This window comes from Lampetra fluviatilis, chromosome 60 (assembly GCF_964198595.1).
Source record: "Lampetra fluviatilis chromosome 60, kcLamFluv1.1, whole genome shotgun sequence".
Taxonomy (NCBI): domain Eukaryota; kingdom Metazoa; phylum Chordata; class Hyperoartia; order Petromyzontiformes; family Petromyzontidae; genus Lampetra; species Lampetra fluviatilis.
Window position 1 is genome coordinate 2581127 of NC_136334.1, and position 22413 is coordinate 2603539.

Below are 22413 nucleotides of genomic sequence, written 5' to 3' on the forward strand. Positions count from 1 at the left end.
GTGGCAAAACAACAACCCCCTACCTCGCCGTGGTGCCGGATGGGCAACGTTGTCGTGGGCAGTGCCGTGGGGGGAGGGCCAATTCTGATTGGTCTTTCCCTCAAGGCGTTTGTGACCACCACAGTGGCTAAATGGGTGGCTCTGGATGGGTGCGAGGGGCTGGTAACCCCTCCACCTTCAATTAATTACCACTAAACCACGTTGAAAATATCTAATAAATAAGCTTGTGCCGGAGGCCCCGGGGGGACAGGCCATCTATGAAGTCTCCTGGCCAATCCCCATCTGGCGGAGCAGGAGATTGAATCTTTACCCTCGGGGCTCCTCCAGAAACAACAAAAAGCCACTACGTGTGGCCACGTGGAATGTTCGAACGTTCACTGCGGAGGAGAGGCTGCCACTCCTCTGTCGGGAGCTGGACCGGTACCGCCTGGATCTCTGGCATTCAGAAGGTCCAGTGGACCGGCTCTGGCTCCTGCCACCATGAGGGGTGGACAGTCCTCTACTCGGGGCAGGAGACTGCCAAACAACAGGGTGTGGCTCTTCTTCTAAACAAAAGAATGAAGGGGACGTGGGAGCATAGCGGTGAGGTGTGGGATGCTGTAAGCCCCAGGCTACTTTGGGCTCGCCTTCCCATCAACCAGAGGCGAGGAGTGGTGGTCGTGGTTACTTATGCCCCCACCGAAGACGAACATCCGTGGAGGGATACAGGCAAGGCCGATGAGTCCGATGCCTTCTATGACCTCTTGTCACAGGTGCTGGCTAAAAGTGGCCCCTCGGGATAGAGTCATCTTGTTGGGTGACTACAATGCCCGAGTTGGTCATTTCTTATTTCCTATGTCAGTTTATTTGGTATAGGCCTGTGAGCCATTCGGATCTTGAATCGGTGCAACCGCAACAAAACAAAAAACAAAAACATGAATAAAAAAAACATCTTAAAGTGACTATGCGCAAACAGAAAAATCCAGGAAAAAACTGTCATTATGCTGGCACCTGGTCTGGAGTGATTGGAAGGCATGGGCCAGATCTGCTCAATAACAACAGTAGGAGGCTGCTAGATTTGTGTGCAGTTCATGGGCTTGTAATTACCAACACGCTGTTCCGGTATCGGCACATCCACACAACATCATAGATGCATGCCGGGTCCAAGCAAGAACATCTGCTGGACTACATAGTGACGGACCAGCGGATGCGAGCCCATGTCCTTGACACCAGGACCTACCGTGGAGCTGATCTGCCCTCTGACCATCGACTTGTCATCTGTAAGATGCGCCTGCCATTCTTCCACTCAGGTGGTGGGTGTACACCCAGGACCCCATTCCAACCTAAGGTGGCTTGGTCTCAGCTAGCTGATGGAAGTTCCAAGCGAGAATTTAATCATCGCTTGCGGCTGTGGTTGGAATCGTCCCCCACTCCTCCTGATGTCGAGGGTAAATGGGCGAGGTTTAGGACTGTGACTCAAAGCAGCTGCAATGGCTGCTTTGGGTACGCGGTCCAGACCTCCCCAGAGACCCTGGCTGACAGAGGAGGTGTTCAGGATGGTTGAGAAAAAGGGACAGGCCCACTCTCATCGGCTACAGCACCCCACGTCAGAGAATGAGGAGGCTTACCACAGCCTTCGCTCGGAGGTTCGGAGAGCCGTGAGGCGCTACAAGGATGGGTTGGGGGTCGCGGGTTGCTGTGGAGATGGAGTCTGCCTCAATGGCCTGCGATCACAAATCCCTATTAAACTCCATCAAAAATGTAACCTGCAGCGCCAAATCTATTACAATCAGGGGAAGAACGGTGATCCAATCTCCAACCCCCAGGAACAGGTTTGCAGATTTGCTGAGCATTTCTGTGAGGTCCTGGGGGAGGGGGAATCCCTCAGCCGAGAACACATCATGGGACAAAGTTGGGTTGACCCTGCTGAGGCTGCGGTGCCTCAAATATTGGAGGAAGTAACCCCTGTTAGTGGCTGGCTGAGGTGCCATCCGTTGAGGAAGTACTGAAGGCGATTTAGAGTCTGAGACCAGTAAAGGCACCGGGCAGAGATGATCTCCCAAGCGAAATGCTGCAGGAGGGTGGCGTTTGTGTGCAGACTGCCCTACATTACATCATAACAACAGTCTGGGCCACTGGACGGGTTCTGCAGGATTGGAAGGATGCCCTGGTGGTCCCCCTCTTTAAGGAGGGGGGCCGCACAGACTGTAACAACTACAGGGGCATCTCACTCCTCAGTGTGCCGGGAAAGGTCCTGGCAAGGATTATTCAACATCGCCTTGCTAGGCACGCTGAGGAGAGGCTTACAGAGCCCCAATGCAGTTTTAGGCCTCACCACATCGGCAGTGGAGTGACGAAGGGCTGCAAACAATTAACTTCCTCTTAGCATGTTTTTTTCTCCAGACACTTTAAATTTGGAAGACATGAGTAATCAGATGAATTGCACATTCATCCTCACAGCAGTTATTGATTATGACAATATACTGTATATATATTTATTTACTTAACTTGCATTGTTAAGTAGCTTATTAAAAAAAAAACATTTCACATTCAATGTCCCAGACCAAAACCAGTCTTTCGCTGTTGGCAAAATCACACTGGTTGTGTATCCTCAGAATTGTTTAGAGGAAGGTAATTGGTCTTTATTTTTTGTTAACAGCACTTCATAAAATGTGTCTGTCTACAAGGAATGTACAAAAACGTGTCTGGCACATTCCAAATGTAATTATAATAATCGTAAATAATTAATAAGACCTTGCTCAATCCACTGCTGTATGAAGGCATTCCCACACCGGGTCACATATTGCCAGCACTGTATGACCATACTTCACCATGTAAGTCAGTGTGGGTTCGTGAAGTATCCAGGACCAGATCGGATTTCGCTTGCCACTGATGTTATCTCCGGCCAGATTTTGGACTTGGAATGCCAAGTTAAGAGTGCAGGGCACCAACCACTGCACCACTGCTCCCCCTACCACTCTATAATTACAATTTTTGGTAAAAAATCTTCTTATTTAGTCTAATGTAAATGTCTTAGAGGATTATATTACGTCCACACTTAATCACTATCTACCACTGCAATCAAAAGGTATCTTGTAACCGATTGAATCGCTGATTGCATTGTCAGTGATTCATTAATATAAACTTTTTAGAATCACTTATAATTCTGGCAACTGTAACGTGATTATTGCACTTTATTGTAAATCACATATTTCCCCCTATAATTAAAATACTATTTCGTCTTATCTTTTTTATATGTTGCTTTGCGGTAGATTTAATTTGTGTTGCTTCTATCATCTATATGTTTAGATTTACACTGGTCTGTGCTTGCATGGGCGGCCACCGAGCATTGAACAAGTGCTGTAGGCTGCTGCGAGGCAACATTTTCAACAGGATGCAGCACTGTACAACAACAATCCATTGTTGTAGTGTACTCTGCGCCAACATATGTGCTCCCGTCATCGCCGACCTGCACTGGCCAGCATGGTGAATTATGGACAAACAACAACCTCTGGCATTGGGAGGGCTTCATCCAGCAGTGGATTGACTAAAGTGCTGTCCATGTCTCATATACTCTTAGTTTTTTTCGGTAAAGTCACGTAGGTAAAAAATAAATAATAAAAATAAATAATACAAATAATAGAAGAAATAATAGAAATAAAATAATAAATCACGACGTTTCGGAGGCAACACAAGCGTCCGTCTTTAGGTGGAACAGTCACAGCACGATTGCTGTATCAAGTAAAGAGAAATCCCAAGAGACCCGACCTTGTATATATGGTTGAGGGGTGGAGGAGCCAGGGTAGGCCCCTGGAGAGGAGTTTGTACATATACTATTAAACAAAAACCACCTTTACAGTAAAGGCTCTTGCCTCAGTGGTCCAGCATCTGCTGACTTAATTAAGGTTGCAGTTATTGTGACCTGCATTTTAAGCTCGATGATATGGGTCATTGTTACAAGATTGTCCAAACCTGAAGGTGAAGAATTTATATTTGGAATGAATTGTGCGGGGAGAAATTTTCTCGGGATAGATTTTGTTCACCTCTTGGTGATTTTTAGCCGTGACACCAAGGTGAATTTCATTGCCCTTTCTCAAAGAGCAATGCTAGAATTCTGGTATGTTCACACACTGTCTTTCCATTAATCATGAGAATGCACTTATTTGAATCAAAATGCAATCATATAAGGTGAGTAACTTTGACCTTTTTTTCAAAATGGAATTGTTTCTGTTCAATGGCCAATACTGGTACCATGTGCTGTGATTTACAGATTTTTTTTTTACATTACCATCCTGATTATAACTGAATGGATATATCTTCTTAGGTTTTTTTCGGTAAAGTCACGTAGAAAGTAAAATAAAATAAAAAACAAAAATCACGACGTTTCGGAGGCAACACAAGTCTCCGTCATCAGGTGGGACCGTCACAGTCAGATTAGCTGTATCAAGTGAGGCAATTATTCAAGATGTAATCCCTTAAAAGCGAGTTGAGGGGGGAGGGAGAGGGAGGGGGGAGCTCATCAGACTATGGTAGCCAATGAAAGGAACGTATCGGGAGGGAGGGGGGGCGAGGCCAAAAGGGTGGGCGATGGACGTCGAAGCGCTTGTGCGCCAGCGGCCAATTACTGCACACGCCAACACAATGGAGCGATTGTGCGCAAGCGACCAGCCACTGCACCCGCCAACACAATGGGCAGAGAGGAGGAGGGGAGGTCTAATACACATGATAGACAAAAGAACGAAAATGATGATGGGTACAAACTTAGGGGGAGCTCATCAGACTATGGTAGCCAATGAATGGAACGTATCGGGAGGGAGGGGGGGGCGGGGGGGGGGCGAGGCCAAAAGGGTGGGGGACGGACGTGGAAGCGCTTGTGCGCAAGCGGCCAATTACTGCACACGCCAACACAATGGAGAGAGAGGGGGAGGGGGGGTCTGATACACATGATAGACAAAAGAACGAAAATGTCCATGTTTATACCAATGCTGGCTGAACAATGAAGAGAGTACTGTTAAAATAACTGGGGATGTTAACACTCGGTAAAGTACAGTAAAATAGTGCCTGTCAGATAAGATGGTCCAAAAAAATTTGTGATTAAGTCTTTTTTGCGTGGTTGATAACATCTTTCCAATGATTACTAAGTTTGATTCATCAAATTCAGATTCACCATGGAAGTGGAGAAAGACGGTAAACTACCATTCTTGGATATTCTGTTTGAGAGGAGTCCTGACGGTTCCTTGGGACATTCTGTCTACAGAAAAGCCACCCACACAGACTCCTACTTGAAACCGGATTCCCACCACCACCCATCCCAAAAGAACTCTCTCATCAAAACGCTATACCACAGAGCACATGGCATTTCTGACAAACACCACCTGACCGGTGAATTAAGACATGTACATCGGGCCCTCAGGATGAACGGATACTCTGACCGTACTATCCGCCAAGCTGTCTCTCCCACCACACAGAAACAGCCACATGAAACTCCGACCAAAACCATCACGTTACCATACATAGCTGGCGTGACCAAAAAGATCTCCAAAATTCTAAACAAACATAAGATCCAAGTCCGATTCAGTACAGTGCATAAAATCCGTGATCTGATTCCATCCGTGAAGGATGTCGTTCCTGACTTACAGTATCCTGGAGTCTACAAATTGAGTTGCATTTGTGGTGATTGCTACATTGGAGAAACGAAACGTCATGTTTCTGATCGTGTCCGCGAGCACAAGTCAGATCTGAAACACGGCAGAACTGATTCTTCTGCGTGGCCGATCATTGCTACAACTCGGTGGGCTCTCATGAAATTGTCTTTTCCGAGACCAAGGTTCTCTGCAAACCTCCCGGCTACCATCAAAGGTTTGTACACGAAGCCATACAAATATACAAACACAGACATAATTTCAACCGTGATGATGGGTACAAACTTAGTAATCATTGGAAAGATGTTATCAACCACGCAAAAAAGACTTAATCACAAATTTTTTTGGACCATCTTATCTGACAGGCACTATTTTACTGTACTTTACCGAGTGTTAACATCCCCAGTTATTTTAACAGTACTCTCTTCATTGTTCAGCCAGCATTGGTATAAACATGGACATTTTCGTTCTTTTGTCTATCATGTGTATCAGACCCCCCCTCCCCCTCTCTCTCCATTGTGTTGGCGTGTGCAGTAATTGGCCGCTTGCGCACAAGCGCTTCCACGTCCGTCCCCCACCCTTTTGGCCTCGCCCCCCCCCCGCCCCCCCCTCCCTCCCGATACGTTCCATTCATTGGCTACCATAGTCTGATGAGCTCCCCCTAAGTTTGTACCCATCATCATTTTCGTTCTTTTGTCTATCATGTGTATTAGACCTCCCCTCCTCCTCTCTGCCCATTGTGTTGGCGGGTGCAGTGGCTGGTCGCTTGCGCACAATCGCTCCATTGTGTTGGCGTGTGCAGTAATTGGCCGCTGGCGCACAAGCGCTTCCACGTCCATCGCCCACCCTTTTGGCCTCGCCCCCCCTCCCTCCCGATACGTTCCTTTCATTGGCTACCATAGTCTGATGAGCTCCCCCCTCCCTCTCCCTCCCCCCTCAACTCGCTTTTAAGGGATTACATCTTGAATCATTGCCTCACTTGACACAGCTAATCTGACTGTGACGGTCCCACCTGATGACGGAGACTTGTGTTGCCTCCGAAACGTCGTGATTTTTTGTTTTTTATTTTATTTTACTTTCTACGTGACTTTACCGAAAAAACCTAAGAAGATGATTCCTTGCAGTCACGAAAGCTTCAAATCTAGAATGAATGGATATAATATGCTATGTACAGCTTATTACCGATAAAAACGCATTCCCTGCATGCAAAAGCTTTTAATAAAGCATATATAAAGGATGGATACAATTTTATCCTGTTCATGAGGAATTTAGATATTTTTTTTATACATAAAAATATTGTACTATCAGCAGCGTTGCTGTAAGCTTTTCTTTTTATAGGCTTTGGACTTTACCATATTTTAATTGGCTTCGGTATGACAGGCAATTCCGGTTTGGCCTCATATTTTCACGGACTCCTTAATCCCTACACTATAATTTCCACTCTTGCAATGTTGCATGGCACCAGCATGCAACACTATAGTGTGATACCGTTCTGATAAAGTCAAGCATGTCGTGTGTGTGTATGTGCATCACAAGCAGAGTGTGATTAGCGTCACGTAAGGCGGCCAGAAGGTAGCAGACTCCCTGGGAAACGTTATGAAAATAGCGCGGTAATCTCCACGGGGTTTCTCTTCAGCAATGGTGGGAGATTGTGCAACACGAGGTAAATCTGAACAGTACGGACAGTATTCCTGCATTGTGAAGATTGTGTTGTTCCAATGCAGGAAAACTGGCTTTCTGATGTGTTGTCCGGCATCTAAATTATTACCTCTGGCCCGGTACGGGGATTTAACCCATAACCTTGACGGTAGTATTTTCACCTCTGAGATCCAATAAATCAGGACTTATCATGGGAAGAACATGTTTACAATAGCAGAAGAGACCAGAACTACATTGCCTTGAATGGTGTATTTTCACTGCTGACAGTAACGGGGACTTTTAATGTCCTGGGGAGACTTAGAGATTTCCCAGGACAGCAGCTACCTGGAAAAGAGGGCTATCCTGGGAAAACCAGGCAAGGTGGAAACCCTATAAGGCGGCACAAAAAACACCATTGAGCTATACAGCACACTCGTGAAAAGCTATGCAAGAAGGACCCTGTGTTTCTAAACAAGTATCTTCTGCTGCTGTAGTTGATCACATTAAACAGCCTTGATAGGAGTGCATTGATTGGGCTGTTTATTTCACAATAGTGGCATTGCCATGCTATTGATAAACCGTCACCGACGGAGAAACGATGTGCTTATTGTTGTGTCCTCGTAGCATAATCCTGGAACAGTCTGGCATTTCATCTCCAGTTAATGTCTGCTCTTCCTAAGCTGATTTGTTTTTTAAGATAAACTGAATTCTTTGTAAAGGTTGAACGCAATATGTGTCTGACATCGTATTGTTGCTGTTATCCCTGCTGCTGTGCTAACTACATCTCTGAAATTTTCTCCATACCTCGCAGAGCTCTTGACTGGAAGTCAAAACATTACGTCATGCTGTAACATGCTGTTAATCCTCCTGATGACCTAATCGTAATTTAATAATTTAAGGCTTTTATCAACTACTGGATGATGGTTGCTCTATTTCAGTGTTGATTTTACCATATTTTACCATGCTAGTGGGGGCAGGTTTGTGAAGGGGGGGGGGCAGGGAGCACCTGTGACCGGTTCGGATATCACTCAACGCTGATGTTAGCTATGGTCAGGAATCAAACTCTGATCGCTGGGCTCATAACATACCGCGTGAACCACCATGTGCAGTGTGTGGCAGCTTGAGCAGCATGTGGTAATTACAGAAAGCTGCGCTGTGGCAGGGGAAGGGGTAGTGAGCACTGGGGCTTGTATAAACACTGCCCTAGGTGGTGATGGGATCGCTGTGATTTGTCTGGCTTGGGCGGACAGGTGTGCGCGATGCCAGAGAGCCACGTGGAGGAGCCCATGGACTGCTGTGAAGCGTGGGATCATGGGAGCCGAGGGTGCCTCCTCTGTGCTGCAGGTTTGTCCGAAACTGTGGAAAGCTGCATAAGTTACTGGATTGGGATTACACGTGGCTTTCCTCGCCCCCTACTGGCAGGCTAATGCCCATTTTCTGGCCTGGTGCGGAGTCACTGTGTGCCACACAGGGATAACTGTGTGGCACACAGATGAGATGCGCTCTTAGTCGTCCCACCGTAAAGGGCGTGATATCAAACGCATATCGTAACGTTAAATCATCCTTGCCTCCCCGGCTCAAAGATGGCAAAAATTATCAGTGCAATAAAACGTCGCATGTCCAACTATCACGTATCCACCCTGACCAATTAATCACCCACACCCAGTGCAGTATTTGCACATGGTGTAGCTCATTTTCTATAAATGTTAACATATCCAACCTTACTTTTTTGGTTCTTTCGGTAAAGTCACGTAGGAAGAAAATAAATTAAATAATAGACTACGACGCTTCGATTGCAACACAAGCAATCATCATCATCAGGTACGAATGAATGAGAAAAACAAACCTAGTAAACTCAGAAATATAATGCAATACAACACAGAGAGTCGGCTAACATAACAGTCAACACCCCACCTGGTTGATTGCGTTCTTCCAAAGAGTGCTAAATTTGAGAGAGAGACAAAACACAGACACGGAGACACATAAGACAGACACATAAGCAGAGAGAGACACACACATAGGCACACAGAGAAACGACGCCTCTGTGTCGAGGCCTTAAATAGAGAGAGAGGGGGGCATAGAGAGAGGGGGGCAGAGAGAGAGGGGGGCAGAGAGAGAGGGGGGCAGAGAGAGAGGGGGGCAGAGAGAGAGGGGGGCAGAGAGAGAGGGGGGCAGAGAGAGAGGGGGGAGTAGAGAAATTAGCATGTCAGTGAGAGATTTGGAGCTTTCGTGGCTGCAGGAATTACTATAGAGACAACACAGAGACACAGAGACAAAACAAACTCAATAAAACAAAGTTAGTAAAATTTGGAAATGCAATGCAACACAGAGTCGGTCAACACACAATTAACGCATAGCCTAGTTAATTACGTTCTTCCAAAGATTGCTAAATTAGAAGTTAAGTGTTAAATTTGAGAGAGAGACAAATCATAGACACGGAGACACAAAGACAGACACAATCAGAGAGAGACAACACAGAGACACAGAGAGCAAGAAAACAAACTTAAATCCTCCCCGTAGAGGTGGTTTAAACTTGATTTGGAGCTTTCGTGACTGCAGGAATTACTTTTTGGTTTTAACATTTCATTGTACAGGCAGTCCTCGACTTGCGAACACACATACGAACCAGCTTCCATGAAATATAAAAAATATAGAAAAAACATTGACTTAAAACGCGAACTCGAAATTGCAAACTGAACCGCGGAACTATATTGGTCAGAGCAGCAATCGTCCGTGAGGTGTAATGAGTCGGCCTCGTGCTAGGAGCGTTTGCGTGTGTGTGCGTGCGGACATGTGTGTATGTGTGTGAAAGTGTGATTGTGTGGGGAGCGGTAGTGTAGCGGTTAGTGCACAGCGCTACGAAAGTGGTGACCCGAGTGTGATTCTTGCTCACGGCCAACACCAGTACCTGGTGTGTAAACATCATCACTGGGGAGACAAAAGTGTTGGCCACCCACCCTCTCGTGTGCTGCACTGGCCTTCGTAAGTGCTACTTGCTAACAGCACTTGCTCCTACAGTCTGTTAAGACTATACAGGGGTCTTTGTCTTTATGTGCACGTATGTGTGGGGGGAGAGGTACCTGGTGCAGGGTGTAAATCGCCACTGGGGAGACAAAGGCAGCTGGGCATGGCGGGAGCCACTCACCCCCTCGTGTGCTGTGCCAGCCGCTGCTTGCTAACATCACTTACCCCAATAACCTGTTAAGGCTACACCGGGGATCGTTGTGTGTGTGTCTTTGTGTGTCTGTGTGCGCCCGTGCCCCGTGGGTGTGTATGCGCGTACAATTGCGGTGACTCATTGCCCCCCTTCTGGCTACAAGCTAGCATCAGTACTCAATGTATGTGAAAATAAAACTGTTATTTTGCCTATTTATGTTATTGTATTTAATGTTTTATTTACTTTTCAGTATTTTTAGTGTTACATGCAGATGTACACTATTTCTTCTCAATTACGAGTTTAACAATGCCTCTCTTTTTGTTGAACTGTAACACATTCCATAACACTGACCGTATGGGCATTTAAATACAGTTCATTATTGTGTTCCGACTTACGAACCATTCGACTTGCAAACGGGTCTCAGGAACGAATTAGGTTCGTAACCCGAGGACTGCCGGTATACCTTAACAACTATCACTAGAAACCGGTGTTTTTTTACCCAGTGTTATTCCGACTGTGTCATTCGCATCATATCTTGGAGCAAAGAATACTTTTGGAGCTCATCGCCTTTACCAAGCCACAATGACTCAACGTGGTAAAGTATGGTCAAATAAATCTCATGACCCACCGGACGTGGAGAAGCACATTTCAAGCAGTCGATTGACCAGTGGACTGCACAGGCATGTTCAGGCTGCAACAGCAAAACTGTGTAGACTGCTAGGAACTTGGTCGTAGGTGAGAGCCGCAGTGCTGAATGAGGAACGTTATGTTTTGTTACAAGCGAGGCATGTACAGATAATAACTTGGTACGTATGGCGTTTCCCCCATTCCTATTGCACAGTGCTGTTACGATGGTGCTTTGATCCACGTGGATGGAATCTGTCAGTAGGGGGAGGATGTTGCCCTGCAGTTTTAACCCAGTTTATTAACTTGCAGGTATCTTCTTTGTTCTTTTGGTAAAGTCACGTAGAAGGGAAATAATAAAATAATACAAATAAAACATAATAAAATAATTCTCACGACGTTTCGGCCACAACGCAAGCAGCCGGCTGCTTGCGGCTGCTTGCGTTGTGGCCGAAACGTCGTGAGAATTATTTGTATTTGTATTTTTTTATTATTTCCCTTCTACGTGACTTTACCGAAAGAACCAAGAAGATGAATCCCTGCAGTCACGAAAGCTTTAAATCGAAATTTAACTTGCAGGTAATTCTTTCAATTTTGGCAAATTTGGAACGTGACGCCTGCACGCACGGCCCACTCTTTATCGAACAGCGTTGTGGGATTTTTAATGTCTGCTTTGCAGTATGTGGCATATATTTACGACGGTGCTACTCAATATGCATTTGGGAAAGTGAAGTTTTAGGTTTTTGAGATCTCTCCCTCTGAATTTGTTACTTTTGGTGTAGAAGTCAACAGTTGAGAATCCCACTCCACTGTTCATATTTACAGGTTGCTCAGGATCCCCTCTCTTCTTCTTCTCTGTATCTGTGCCTCTACACCATTACTCTGTTTATTGACTGATGAATTGTTCGGCTCTGTATCGTGTCTGGTAAATATTGACGGATTGTCTCTAAACTCGCAGTGGCTTCAGGCTAACAGCAAACGATAAAACCAGGAGGTGTGACCTTGGAAATAACGAATGTGACTTTTGGATGGCACCCCTAATATTCATGGTTATTATACCAGTAGTATTAATTAGGTTGGCCGCTAGGCTCGAACCACGAACCTCTGCAACAAGCGACTAACGTGCTATTGCTCGTCCGTGTTTCGGCCCAATGTCAAACCTCCCAGCTATTCTCGTCGTTTCAGTCATAAATTCATCGTCTTGTTCTTAGCGTCTCCTTTAAATTGTTTCGTGGTTTTTTCCATCTTGTTTTGTGTGGTTTGGTGATGTTATATGTTACATGAGCATGGCTTTTGCACAGAATGGGCAGACAAACCGCACACGCTTGATTTGAAGCATGTATTTTGAGTATTAAAAATCGACTTTAATCAATAAATTGTTAATTCGTTACATGCCCGACTAGTCCACTGACCTTGCAATCGTAAGAGCAACGTTTCAAATGCCGGGAGTCTGACACCCAAGCCTGCCATGGGATACTGGCGCCTGCCATGGGAATGCAGAATTTCTACCTCTGGCTCTAGACTGCCAGCACAGCTGAATGCCAATGAGAAATGATTAACTCCTGACGAAATTCCCACAAGGCGACAATTGGCATGCAGATAGGCAGTGATGAATTTTCTTATTTTAAACCAGCGCAGTTCTGTGTAAATGCTTTGGCATTCGTTGCCAGCTAGTAACAGGATAAATTTAGACTTGGAGCCCACCGGGCATGAGGCTGAAGGTGACTTGTCATGTATTTATGGATGGAGAGAAAGTGAGCTCCAGTCGTTGAGGAGCCAGTCACTGTTTAAAAAGCCTTCTCCTGTTTCTTGAGTCTGTAAATACTTGCAACTTGTGCAGGGCATTTGATGTTTGTGCTTGAAATTATTGTAGCCGCCCGAGGTCTCAAGTAATTGCACGAGTACCAGCGGATGGCGAGGTGCGTGTGGCAGTGGCATTTCCGTGACTGTGTTCCCTGGACACGCTGACAGCCAATGCAATCTTTTGTAAATGTGCCTCAAAAAATACAAAATCGCCTCCTAAGTGGGACACTTCTACCGCGCGGCAGTAGTTTTGTACACTACACTTGCAATCCAGAGGTCGCCAGTTCAACCCACCGGCACGGCAGGTTGAACGATGTTCAAGTTTCTTAACTCTTTCCCGCCTCTGTCCACTCAGCAGTATAAGTGGGTTAAGCCACAGTTGGTCGATCGACAGCTCACATGTGGGTGGGGTAAAGTGTGGGTACTCCCACATATTCCAAGATGTCCGGCCAATGTGAAAGTCAAAGTAAACAACCCTATAGAGGGGCTCTCTAGACCTCCATCTAGTGGTAAGGCCCTTCTGCCAACCTTTGGCATAAGAAAGCAAATTGCATGGCTGCACCTTTACCTTTTACCTACCAGACAGGACACTTGTGGTTTTGACTCCAGCGTGCATTCACAATGGTAATTGTTTTCGAGTGTGAGGTGGCTTTCTGTCGATTATATCCCAACAGTTCTGCCTTAGGCATTCACCATAGAACGATTCCTCCTCCTTGCCATCCAGTAAACATTAATGAGTTGGAGTCGCAGGGGTCATGTGAACTCAATATTGATCATGAATTCACAGCCCTTTGTTCCATTTTCGATGTAGGCTTTCCATGGCGTATCGCTCGTCGGTCTTATTTAACCATATTTCACCATTTTGGTCAGTCTGGCTTAGTTCGATTTGCGGTGCTTAGGACATATTCTGAAAGCACTGGCCGCTGATGTTTGCCGTGGCTGTGAGTCGAACTCAGGTGGCCAGGTTCATAGCACAGTGCGCTAACTGCTGTGCCACCACTTCACCCACATGATACAACGTACATTAATTTAAAAAAATTCATTCTCACGTGTACAATTCGGCATGTACAATTCGGCATATTGAACTTCTTTTCGCACCATACGTAGCCAACCGTTCTATTTGGAGGTGTGAGGGATATGTATAGTAAGCATATTAATCGATTTAATATGACAAGTTACTATACGCATGCTACGGGATTAGTAAATGTCCCTATGACATTATCATGACTAGCAGAGCATGACGTCGTGGCATGCACAGAACTGGAAGATAACTTATCGGAAATACTTTGGACTCACTTCAGTAGACATCTCACACCCAACGCCAGATGTGCTCCCTAAATCATGTTGGTATCTAGCATTGCATATATTTTAGACCCCAAAATGTGTATTAATAATGGGTGCCATATATTCATCCCAGAAAGCTTCACTGAGTCTCAGGACCTTTTTAGGATCTTGCATTGGGATTTTTGCCCAAATGTTATTCACGAGGAGATGAATATAGCAATGAGAAGGCGGCACAATAAAGTTTGGACTGAAATCATCTGCCTCATCTGTATGGGAGTGTTTCCCCCTCACACGCGTGGATTTTTTTCTGGGTTTCCGGTTTTACCCTCCACATTTAGAAACATGCGTTTAGAGTGTTTGGCTGCTATAAATTTCCACATCAAAAGCCACTTGGTTGAGCTATCAATTGTGGCCAGGTTGCGTCTGAAAAAGAGATATAGCTCAGTGGGCCTTACCTGGTAATATAAAAATAGTTTATACTTCCTATTGTCTGCGGTTCCTCAGCGATTGTGAGATGCAATTCATATGAATGATGACGCGATATCTCATCTTATTGATATTTATATGGCGCCTTTGCCAAGGCCTTTACCAAGGTGCTTTACAGCAATTATAAAATTGTACGTAGCATGATAATGATTTGAAATGAAGAAATGGTTTATTTTAAGTAGTAGTGGCATTTTAATGCCAGTAGCACAAGAGGGACTGATAAAGAGAGGTTGGGATAGGCCTGGTCATAGCTGGAGGGCAACAGAAAGCTGGGGGGCTGAAAAAGAATGAGGCATCATTGCATTGGGAAAACAAAGGGGGTCGGCGAGGGGCAGGAGCGAGGAAGGGGGCCACTGCGAGCGAGCCCTTTGCACCGCCGACGACATCCACGTCGCCCGTACATTGCAGCAGTGGAGTCCCGGCCGGGCCCGCAACGAGGAAGAAGACAGCGCTGACAGGGCTCGCTTGCCACGGCTCACTTATTATAATGTGGAAGGACACCAGAGTACTTGGAGAAAACCCACCACGTACAATGGATGACATTTGTCGGAGATGGAGCTACGAAGTTAGCTCATTTGCAGGGATGAGTGAATGATTGAGAGATGCCAGCAGCTTCGAGAGTCCTTCACCTGCCAGTGGATTGGTCAGTGCTGGTGGTGGTGATATTATGGTAGCTATTATATCTTGAACTTGATAATGAAAAGTAACACACCCATGTGCCATAAGAATAACGTCGTTTGTTACTCGTGCATACCGCTTGCTATGAAATTGTTACAAAACATGGTTATCAATGCAACAGTTTGAAAACTTTAAAGTGTGTGAAAAAGCATGGACAGATTGAGAGACGGAACGCATAGATTAGATAACACGCTGGTTAATCACATAATTTAAACTGGTAAGAAATTGGGTTTCGGCAGGATATTCCGCTAGAAGTGACGATGGCTGATGGTTATTATAGAGATGGAGTGGTAGCCAATAGTACGGGACGTGTCTGAGAGGTCGTCCATCCAGGAGACGGAGCGATGAAATTTGCTCGTGTGCAGCAGGTGCTGGCTTAGGGAATCCTTCATTTAGCAGTGGATTGACCGTAGCTCCTGATGATGTTGCTGTGACATGGGTGGGAATTTGGCGATGCAATAAAAACAACGGAATTGCTTTTTCCTTCCTGAGATGATCTACGGCACAATGTATCGTGGATTGAACCCGCGTGCTGTGCATGTGGAAAATGAGGTGTGCATCACATTGAGATTTTAGCTCAAACAGAGCCGAACAAATGCGTGGCATTGTTGTGAAACGAGGTTAATGGTAAAATGCACTCTCCTCTTGTCACACGTTTGGTTGACTTGGCAGCTTTGACTATGGCCATAACTCTGGAAGGTGACCCCCAGTTCTGGCCAGCCATGTACGAGTCTCTGTTAAACACGTCTGGCATGCGGCGCATCCAGACAGATACATTATACTGCCTATGGAGTAGTCAGTAGGGTTATAATTTTTCATCGCATGGGTTTGGGAATCCATTATATCCTCACACATAACATTGCCCCACCGTATTGTAGAGGAACAGAAACAAAATGGTTCTCCCGCTGCATAGAGTTTCGTGGTTGTGCTGTACGGCTCTCTGGTGCGTTTTCGGGTCATGAACGTGTTGGGGAAACGTCGGACATTGTACGGATCAACACGCACGACATTGTGTCAGCTTGTACAGTATGTTTTCCTATGACGCGGTAGTTGCATTCCTGAAGAAGACTGCGTAATGGAAAAATCGCGTTATAATCTATAATATAGGATAAAGCACAGTCTGCGATAAGACATGAGATGCGTATGTAGGCTGAACACAGACTGAGGCGTGTGGGTAGCATCTGGACGCATCCAGCAGCATCCCGCCATGTGATGCTACACCGAGGCAGCCATACAACCCCTTTTTCCTACTCGTGGGATGCAGTTCGGTTCACTCGATCGCGTTATATCCAATTCGCATCCGCATTATAAAAGATGTGTTCCCTAATACATTCATCACGTTATATCCAATTCGGGTTATGAAAACAACACTGCGTTCTCGGAAAACAGATGGTACGGGATGATCTCAATGAAACACATGCAAACGTGTTTATTCTGTCCCATGTCTCCTTTGGTAAAGAGACCTAATTCTGTCCCATGTCTCCTTTGGTAAAGAGACCTAATGTTACATTTCAATAATTAATATGCATAACGTTGGCAGTCCACTGCTGAAGGCCTCCTGATGCCGTGCTGGATATGGAGGTTGTTTGATCATATTTCACCACTATGGTCAGTGCGGGCTGGTGAAGCTGGAGGGAGTACAAAACAAGCGGAATTTGCTGCACTACCCTCGTTTTATAAATGGTGGTCACACATCTAAGCTTTCCAGTGCTCCATCTAGTCAAAGCCCATCCAGCAATGGTGGCATAAGGAATTACAGAGTTACACCTTTGTCTTGTACCGTATTGCTCTGCAGGCTGCTACAGCCAGGGCACCCACGCTGGCGACGCGGTGAGCTGCGCGCCCTGTGAATCGGGCTCCTTCACAAGCTTCCCCAACCTGCTCCTGCACTGCCTGCCCTGCACACACTGCCATGCTGGTGAGTGGGAATAGGTGAGCAATATTGTGGTACTGCGTAGGTTTTCGTGATTGTGCTGTACGGCTCTTGGTTATATTTTGGGGTTGTGCTGTGCATCATTTGACATGATGTCCAATGTTTTGCTCCACTTGCTGGGAGCTTTTTCAGGAGCTCAATGCAATTCATTTCAACAGAGCCTCACTGAATTTTATAACTGTATTTAATGAAGGTCCTGGGTGCGTACACTACAAAACATCAAGACATGGACTGTATAACTTTGCATTACCCTAAATATTAATTATAGGTGGTGAGTGGGTGAATGGCTGAGTCGGGGAGTGATTTGGTGGGTGAATGTATCTGCAATTCATCAACTCTCAGACAAAGCAATTGAATGGTTAAATCACTTAGAACTGAATTTCAAACCATTAATCTTCATTGGCCATACAAAATCATCATCATCATCATGGGGGTCCTGCATTGGCAATGCGCCCGCTATTGCAAGATCTCTGGGCCTATGCTATGGGCAGCAGAAGGCTACATCATATTTCATTGCTGTACTGGACTATGGTTCAAAGTCTCTGGTCCCTGCCTTCACCAAAGCATACTGACCAGCATGGAGAAGTGTGGTTTATTAACCCCCACGACTCACGCAGCACACGCAGCATGGAGAGGCTTTCGTCCAGCAGCAGGTTCTGGGTGAGGGCCTCTCTGCACTGTGCGGGTCGCGGTGGTCATTATTCAACACAGCTCTTTAAGTCAGACGGGTTCCCGTGCATTCTAGGTAATCTGGTCACGGCCGTGCGGGTTCACATGCTCGATTCAACGTGCCCACTGAACGCCCATCTGCATGCGTGCTTGTGTGCATGCGTGTGTGCCGCAGAGCGCGGCCTGGTGCTCGCACAGAACTGCACGCGCCGCTTGGACACGGTATGCACGTGCGAACCCCGCTCCTACTGCGCCGTCTTCACCGGTCACCACTGCGAGCTGTGCCTCAAGAACTGGACCTGCACGCGCGGCCAGGAGATCAAGCACGGTGAGCCTCGTGTCCACCAAGCAGAGTGCCGGTGGCACGTCTATCGTGTCTCGTTCTTCCTGTCTCATTTGAACCATCTCCCATTTTTGTTGTGGGTTATGAAGTTGTGAAGTTTTTAAGTTGTGACTGTAATGATGTCTTGTATTTTATTTTCGGTTGTTAGTGAAGGACACGTTACATAAATATTAAGATCCGGTGCGACAATAATGAACAAAAAAATTAAGATATTTTCCCAGGTAAAGCACATTGAACTACATAGCTCTTTTTCAGAAGCGACCTGGCCACAAATGATACTCAACGAAGTGGCTTATTACTTGGAAATGTATAGCAGCTGGTAAAATACTCTAAACCCATGTTTCTAAATTTGGAGGGAAAAACCCAAAGAAGAATCCACGTGATCACGGGAAGAATATGCAAACTCCAAATATCCAAATATACAGGCGTCAGGATTGTAATCGAACCCACGACCTGTATACCAGGCGAGGTAGTTAAGATCTTGGCACCGCAGTGTCAGTGGCGCCAATTATGGGAGAATTAATTGTGAATAGTAGATGTTGACGATCATTAAGATGATGCGAGAATGGATGGTGATTAACGGACACTGACGATGATGAGAGCATGGGTGGTGATGATGATCACGATGACGACGTCCCCTCCCTCTTGTTTATTGTTCTGCAGGCAGCCCCCAGACGGAGGCAGTGACACGGATTCTAATCGGGATCTCCGTGTTCGCTCTCTGTGTCCTCTGCATCACCGGATTCTTTACGTGCAAGTCGTGCTTACGGGGACTACGCCGTGGAGGCCATTAACAAGTGGACGTCCGTTGGACAAATCCGCTTGTGTTCGCCATAACTGTGTTTCAAGACTTCGAATGAAATGGCGAGAGACTGGCAAGGAAACGTCAACGCTAAGAACCTCTTAATCCGTCACAATTTTGGCGAGACTTGGTTGAACGCTCCATACGATTCGGTGGAATTTCCGAAACTCAGCGGAGTAATGCCAAGGCAGGTCATAGTAATTAACAAGTTGTAAAACCTAAAACAACATCGCAGGGAATCCATTTCAGGACTGTATCATGTTGACCATTGTGATTAGTTGACTCAATACTTTGTGGTGTGACTTACCAATGCTTAACTGCCCACCTCACTTTTAATTTTAGCTTCAAGGTCCCTATGAGCAGATGACCAAGATAAAATAATTGTCGCCTTCATTTCTCGGCAGTCTTTATCTTCATGAGCATCATTAATCAGTCTGTGGGATTGGCATGGGTCTGCGGTGTCGGGAATAGGAAGCAGCTGCTCTGTGCTTGTGACGATTGGGAGGAGAACGTTTTATTGGACCCCAGACAGCGAGAACGTTCACTTTGGGAAATGCGTGCACTGTGGCATCGTTAGCACTGGAACTTTACCAATGCAGCCTGAGTTTGCTCCAGGTTGACGGGTGAAATCTCTCAAGATGAAGTTAAACGGACAGTTTGAGACCCATCATCTTGGGCGCAAGATCACCAGTACCAAGCGGACGAGAACAGCTAATGCTTTGAAATATTTTGCAACGTAAAATTATATTTATATATAAATCACGTGGTGTATTGCGCTGCACCACGTCTGTCACTACACCAGCTTAGAGCGCGGCTTATTGAACGCGAGAGGAGGGAGGCGGAACTGACACAACGACAACAACAGTGCATATCGCCGCTGGGGATTCTGAGCAAGTTGTGAAGAGTCCAAATGCCTTGCTGAGAGAGCAGAGAGAAATAAATTGTAAGCGACGAGAGGCAGGCGAATCACCGGGAGGAATCCTGGTGAGTTTATTGTAGCTGCCCGGGTAGCCCCTGCTGATCCGATGCTGCGTTGGACTCTCCCTGTGAGTGCAGCCATAATAGGGAATGCCAAGTGGGTTCGGAACTTGGACTCTATCCGTTTTCTCTCCTGCTCATTTCAACATTTTTTTTTACCATCCTTGAGACTGGCTGTGCAATGGGATATAAGGATGCATCTATTGTCGATGACAATAAATTATTTTACTCGTTTAATTGTGAGAATCGTATTTTTTACTCGTTGAGCAAATTATATTCCCATATAATATACGAACATTGCATTTAGTTTCACAGTCAGTGTAATCTTATCGGTTATTAAATAACATCGAGACACGGAATGGTGACAACATAATCTCTGTCGTGTTCGGGGGTGCGGATTATTAAATTGCCCAGACCTTGGAAGTCCACACAAATACAAGCCTAAGTTACTCCCATGCGTGACGCTTGTAGTGCTGGTGGACTGGTGCTTTGCAGTACACTGGAGCCATATTTGGGGAGGTTCTCTGGTGTCGTGTGTGGAACCAATAGTAATGGATGAAATGGTGCATCATTATAGCCCAAGACGTGCCCTACCCAGGTGCACGTTGGAGTGCAAAATTTAACAATGTAAGTTATGAAAGAGTGACAAGGATGTGAGAGCGAGTGCCCGCAAACGGCCTGCGTGTCCTGAAAACTGCTGCACTACTGCCATTTCGAATCGAGATGTGTTTAGAGTATTTGGCTGCTATGATAAATTTACGCGGGATAAGCCACTGCGTTGAGCTATAATTTGTGGCCAAGTCATTTCTGAAAAATAGCTATATAGCCCAGTGGGCGTGACCTGGTAAAATAAAAAAATTGCTTAGTATTTTTAGTTGCACTAACGATTGAACAGTGCCTACCAAGAACAGGAATACCCAGATAGCACAGCGCTGGAGCGAAACGTCTCATTTCGGTGATAAATTAAGTTATTGGTGAGGATGGGGTTTATTGGTCATAACTTGATAAACAAAATGCATCATTGCGTATAAATAGTAATAGCTGGGTAAACGTGACAGTCTTGTCTTGAGGTGGAGGGTTAATGACAAGACAATTTTGCTTGGAACTGCGGTCTGCGTCAACCCGAAAAGCTACGTTTGGAGTGAAGGTTTAATGAAATTGTAGGGTTGCCGTGATGTAGCGATGGTACGTACGATCTAAAACTATGATGGTTGTGTCATCCATTTTGAAAAATATCGTATCGCGACGATCGTTCATTAAATAGTTATAATATTTAATTTCCCAACAAAATGTAAAATAGAAATAATGAATACAATTATAAATAGCGGTTTCCCAATAAATCAGTGATTTGTAAACGTTTTGCAGAATTATAATGGTGGTTGTATGACAATTTATTTCTGACGGTATGTGCATAATAAGCAATATAGATTTTCCAGTCTCAATTATCAGAAGACTTACGGCAGTGTGCTGCAGTTGAATAACTTAAGAAATTTGTGTTCATATTTAATGTATATCAAAGCAAAAACATGACGCGGTACTAATCTTAAATACAATCGCAAAGTTATGGGGAACTGACATCGCAAAAATCGCCGCATTGCAAAGGTGTATTAATTATGGCATTGTAGCCAATTATATCACGGCGACCCTATCAATTTACTTTTTTTTAAGTTATAATGAAAAAGTGCAGGTATACCGTGATCCCCCGTCACACGCGTGGGTTTTCTCTGGGCTCCAACCAGAAATACAGTTGTCAGAATTGGCCAATAATCCCGAAATAGGACTCATGATCATGAGTATTGAGATCCACCAAGGTGTTTGAGGGTAAACATTAATGACGATGCCTGCTGTATATATTTGGAGTTTGCATGTTCTCCCCTTGATAGTGTGGGGTTTTCGCCAGGTCCTCCGGATTTTCCCTCCACATTTAGAATCAACATGCATTCAGAATATTTGGCTGCTATAAATTTCCACAAAAATCCACTTCTGTGTACTATCATTTTTGGTCAAGTCACTTCTAAAAAAGCTATATAGCTCAGTGGGCTTTACTTGGTAAGTAAAAAAATATATACTTTACCATCATAATGTTTTCTGATTACTGCACTGATTAGCGCACAATATCAAGTTGACAATGGATCCCTGCAATTATTCACTCGTGCCACAGCTGGTGGAACGGCTTCTACTAGAGTAAACTCGGGGTATATGGCCTACTTATCTACGCTGTTCAGGCATCCTGGACGAGAGTACCCACACTTTTCCCCATCACTGGTGGTAGAGGGAGGCCACATTTCTAAAGATACGTTTTATTCAAGATATAATTAATGAACAAGGTTTTAGTTAATATTTCAGAATTTACTGAGAGGTAAGCAATGTTTGAGGACATGTTTTATTTTCATGAAA

At 45.3% G+C, this 22413-nt stretch overlaps 1 protein-coding gene across 1 annotated transcript in view; it reads left to right on the forward strand.

The window, feature by feature from the left end:
- The window catches only part of LOC144951015 (tumor necrosis factor receptor superfamily member 14-like), a 33029-nt gene extending 12838 nt beyond the window's left edge, over positions 1-20191 (forward strand). Inside the window, exons 3-6 of the mRNA XM_078881245.1 lie at positions 8510-8603; positions 17087-17209; positions 18069-18221; positions 18900-20191. Of these exons, the coding sequence (XP_078737371.1) occupies positions 8510-8603; positions 17087-17209; positions 18069-18221; positions 18900-19030 (501 nt within the window). The 3' untranslated portion in view covers positions 19031-20191. The remainder of the gene's footprint in view (positions 1-8509; positions 8604-17086; positions 17210-18068; positions 18222-18899) is intronic.
- The last annotated feature ends 2222 nt before the right edge of the window (positions 20192-22413 follow it).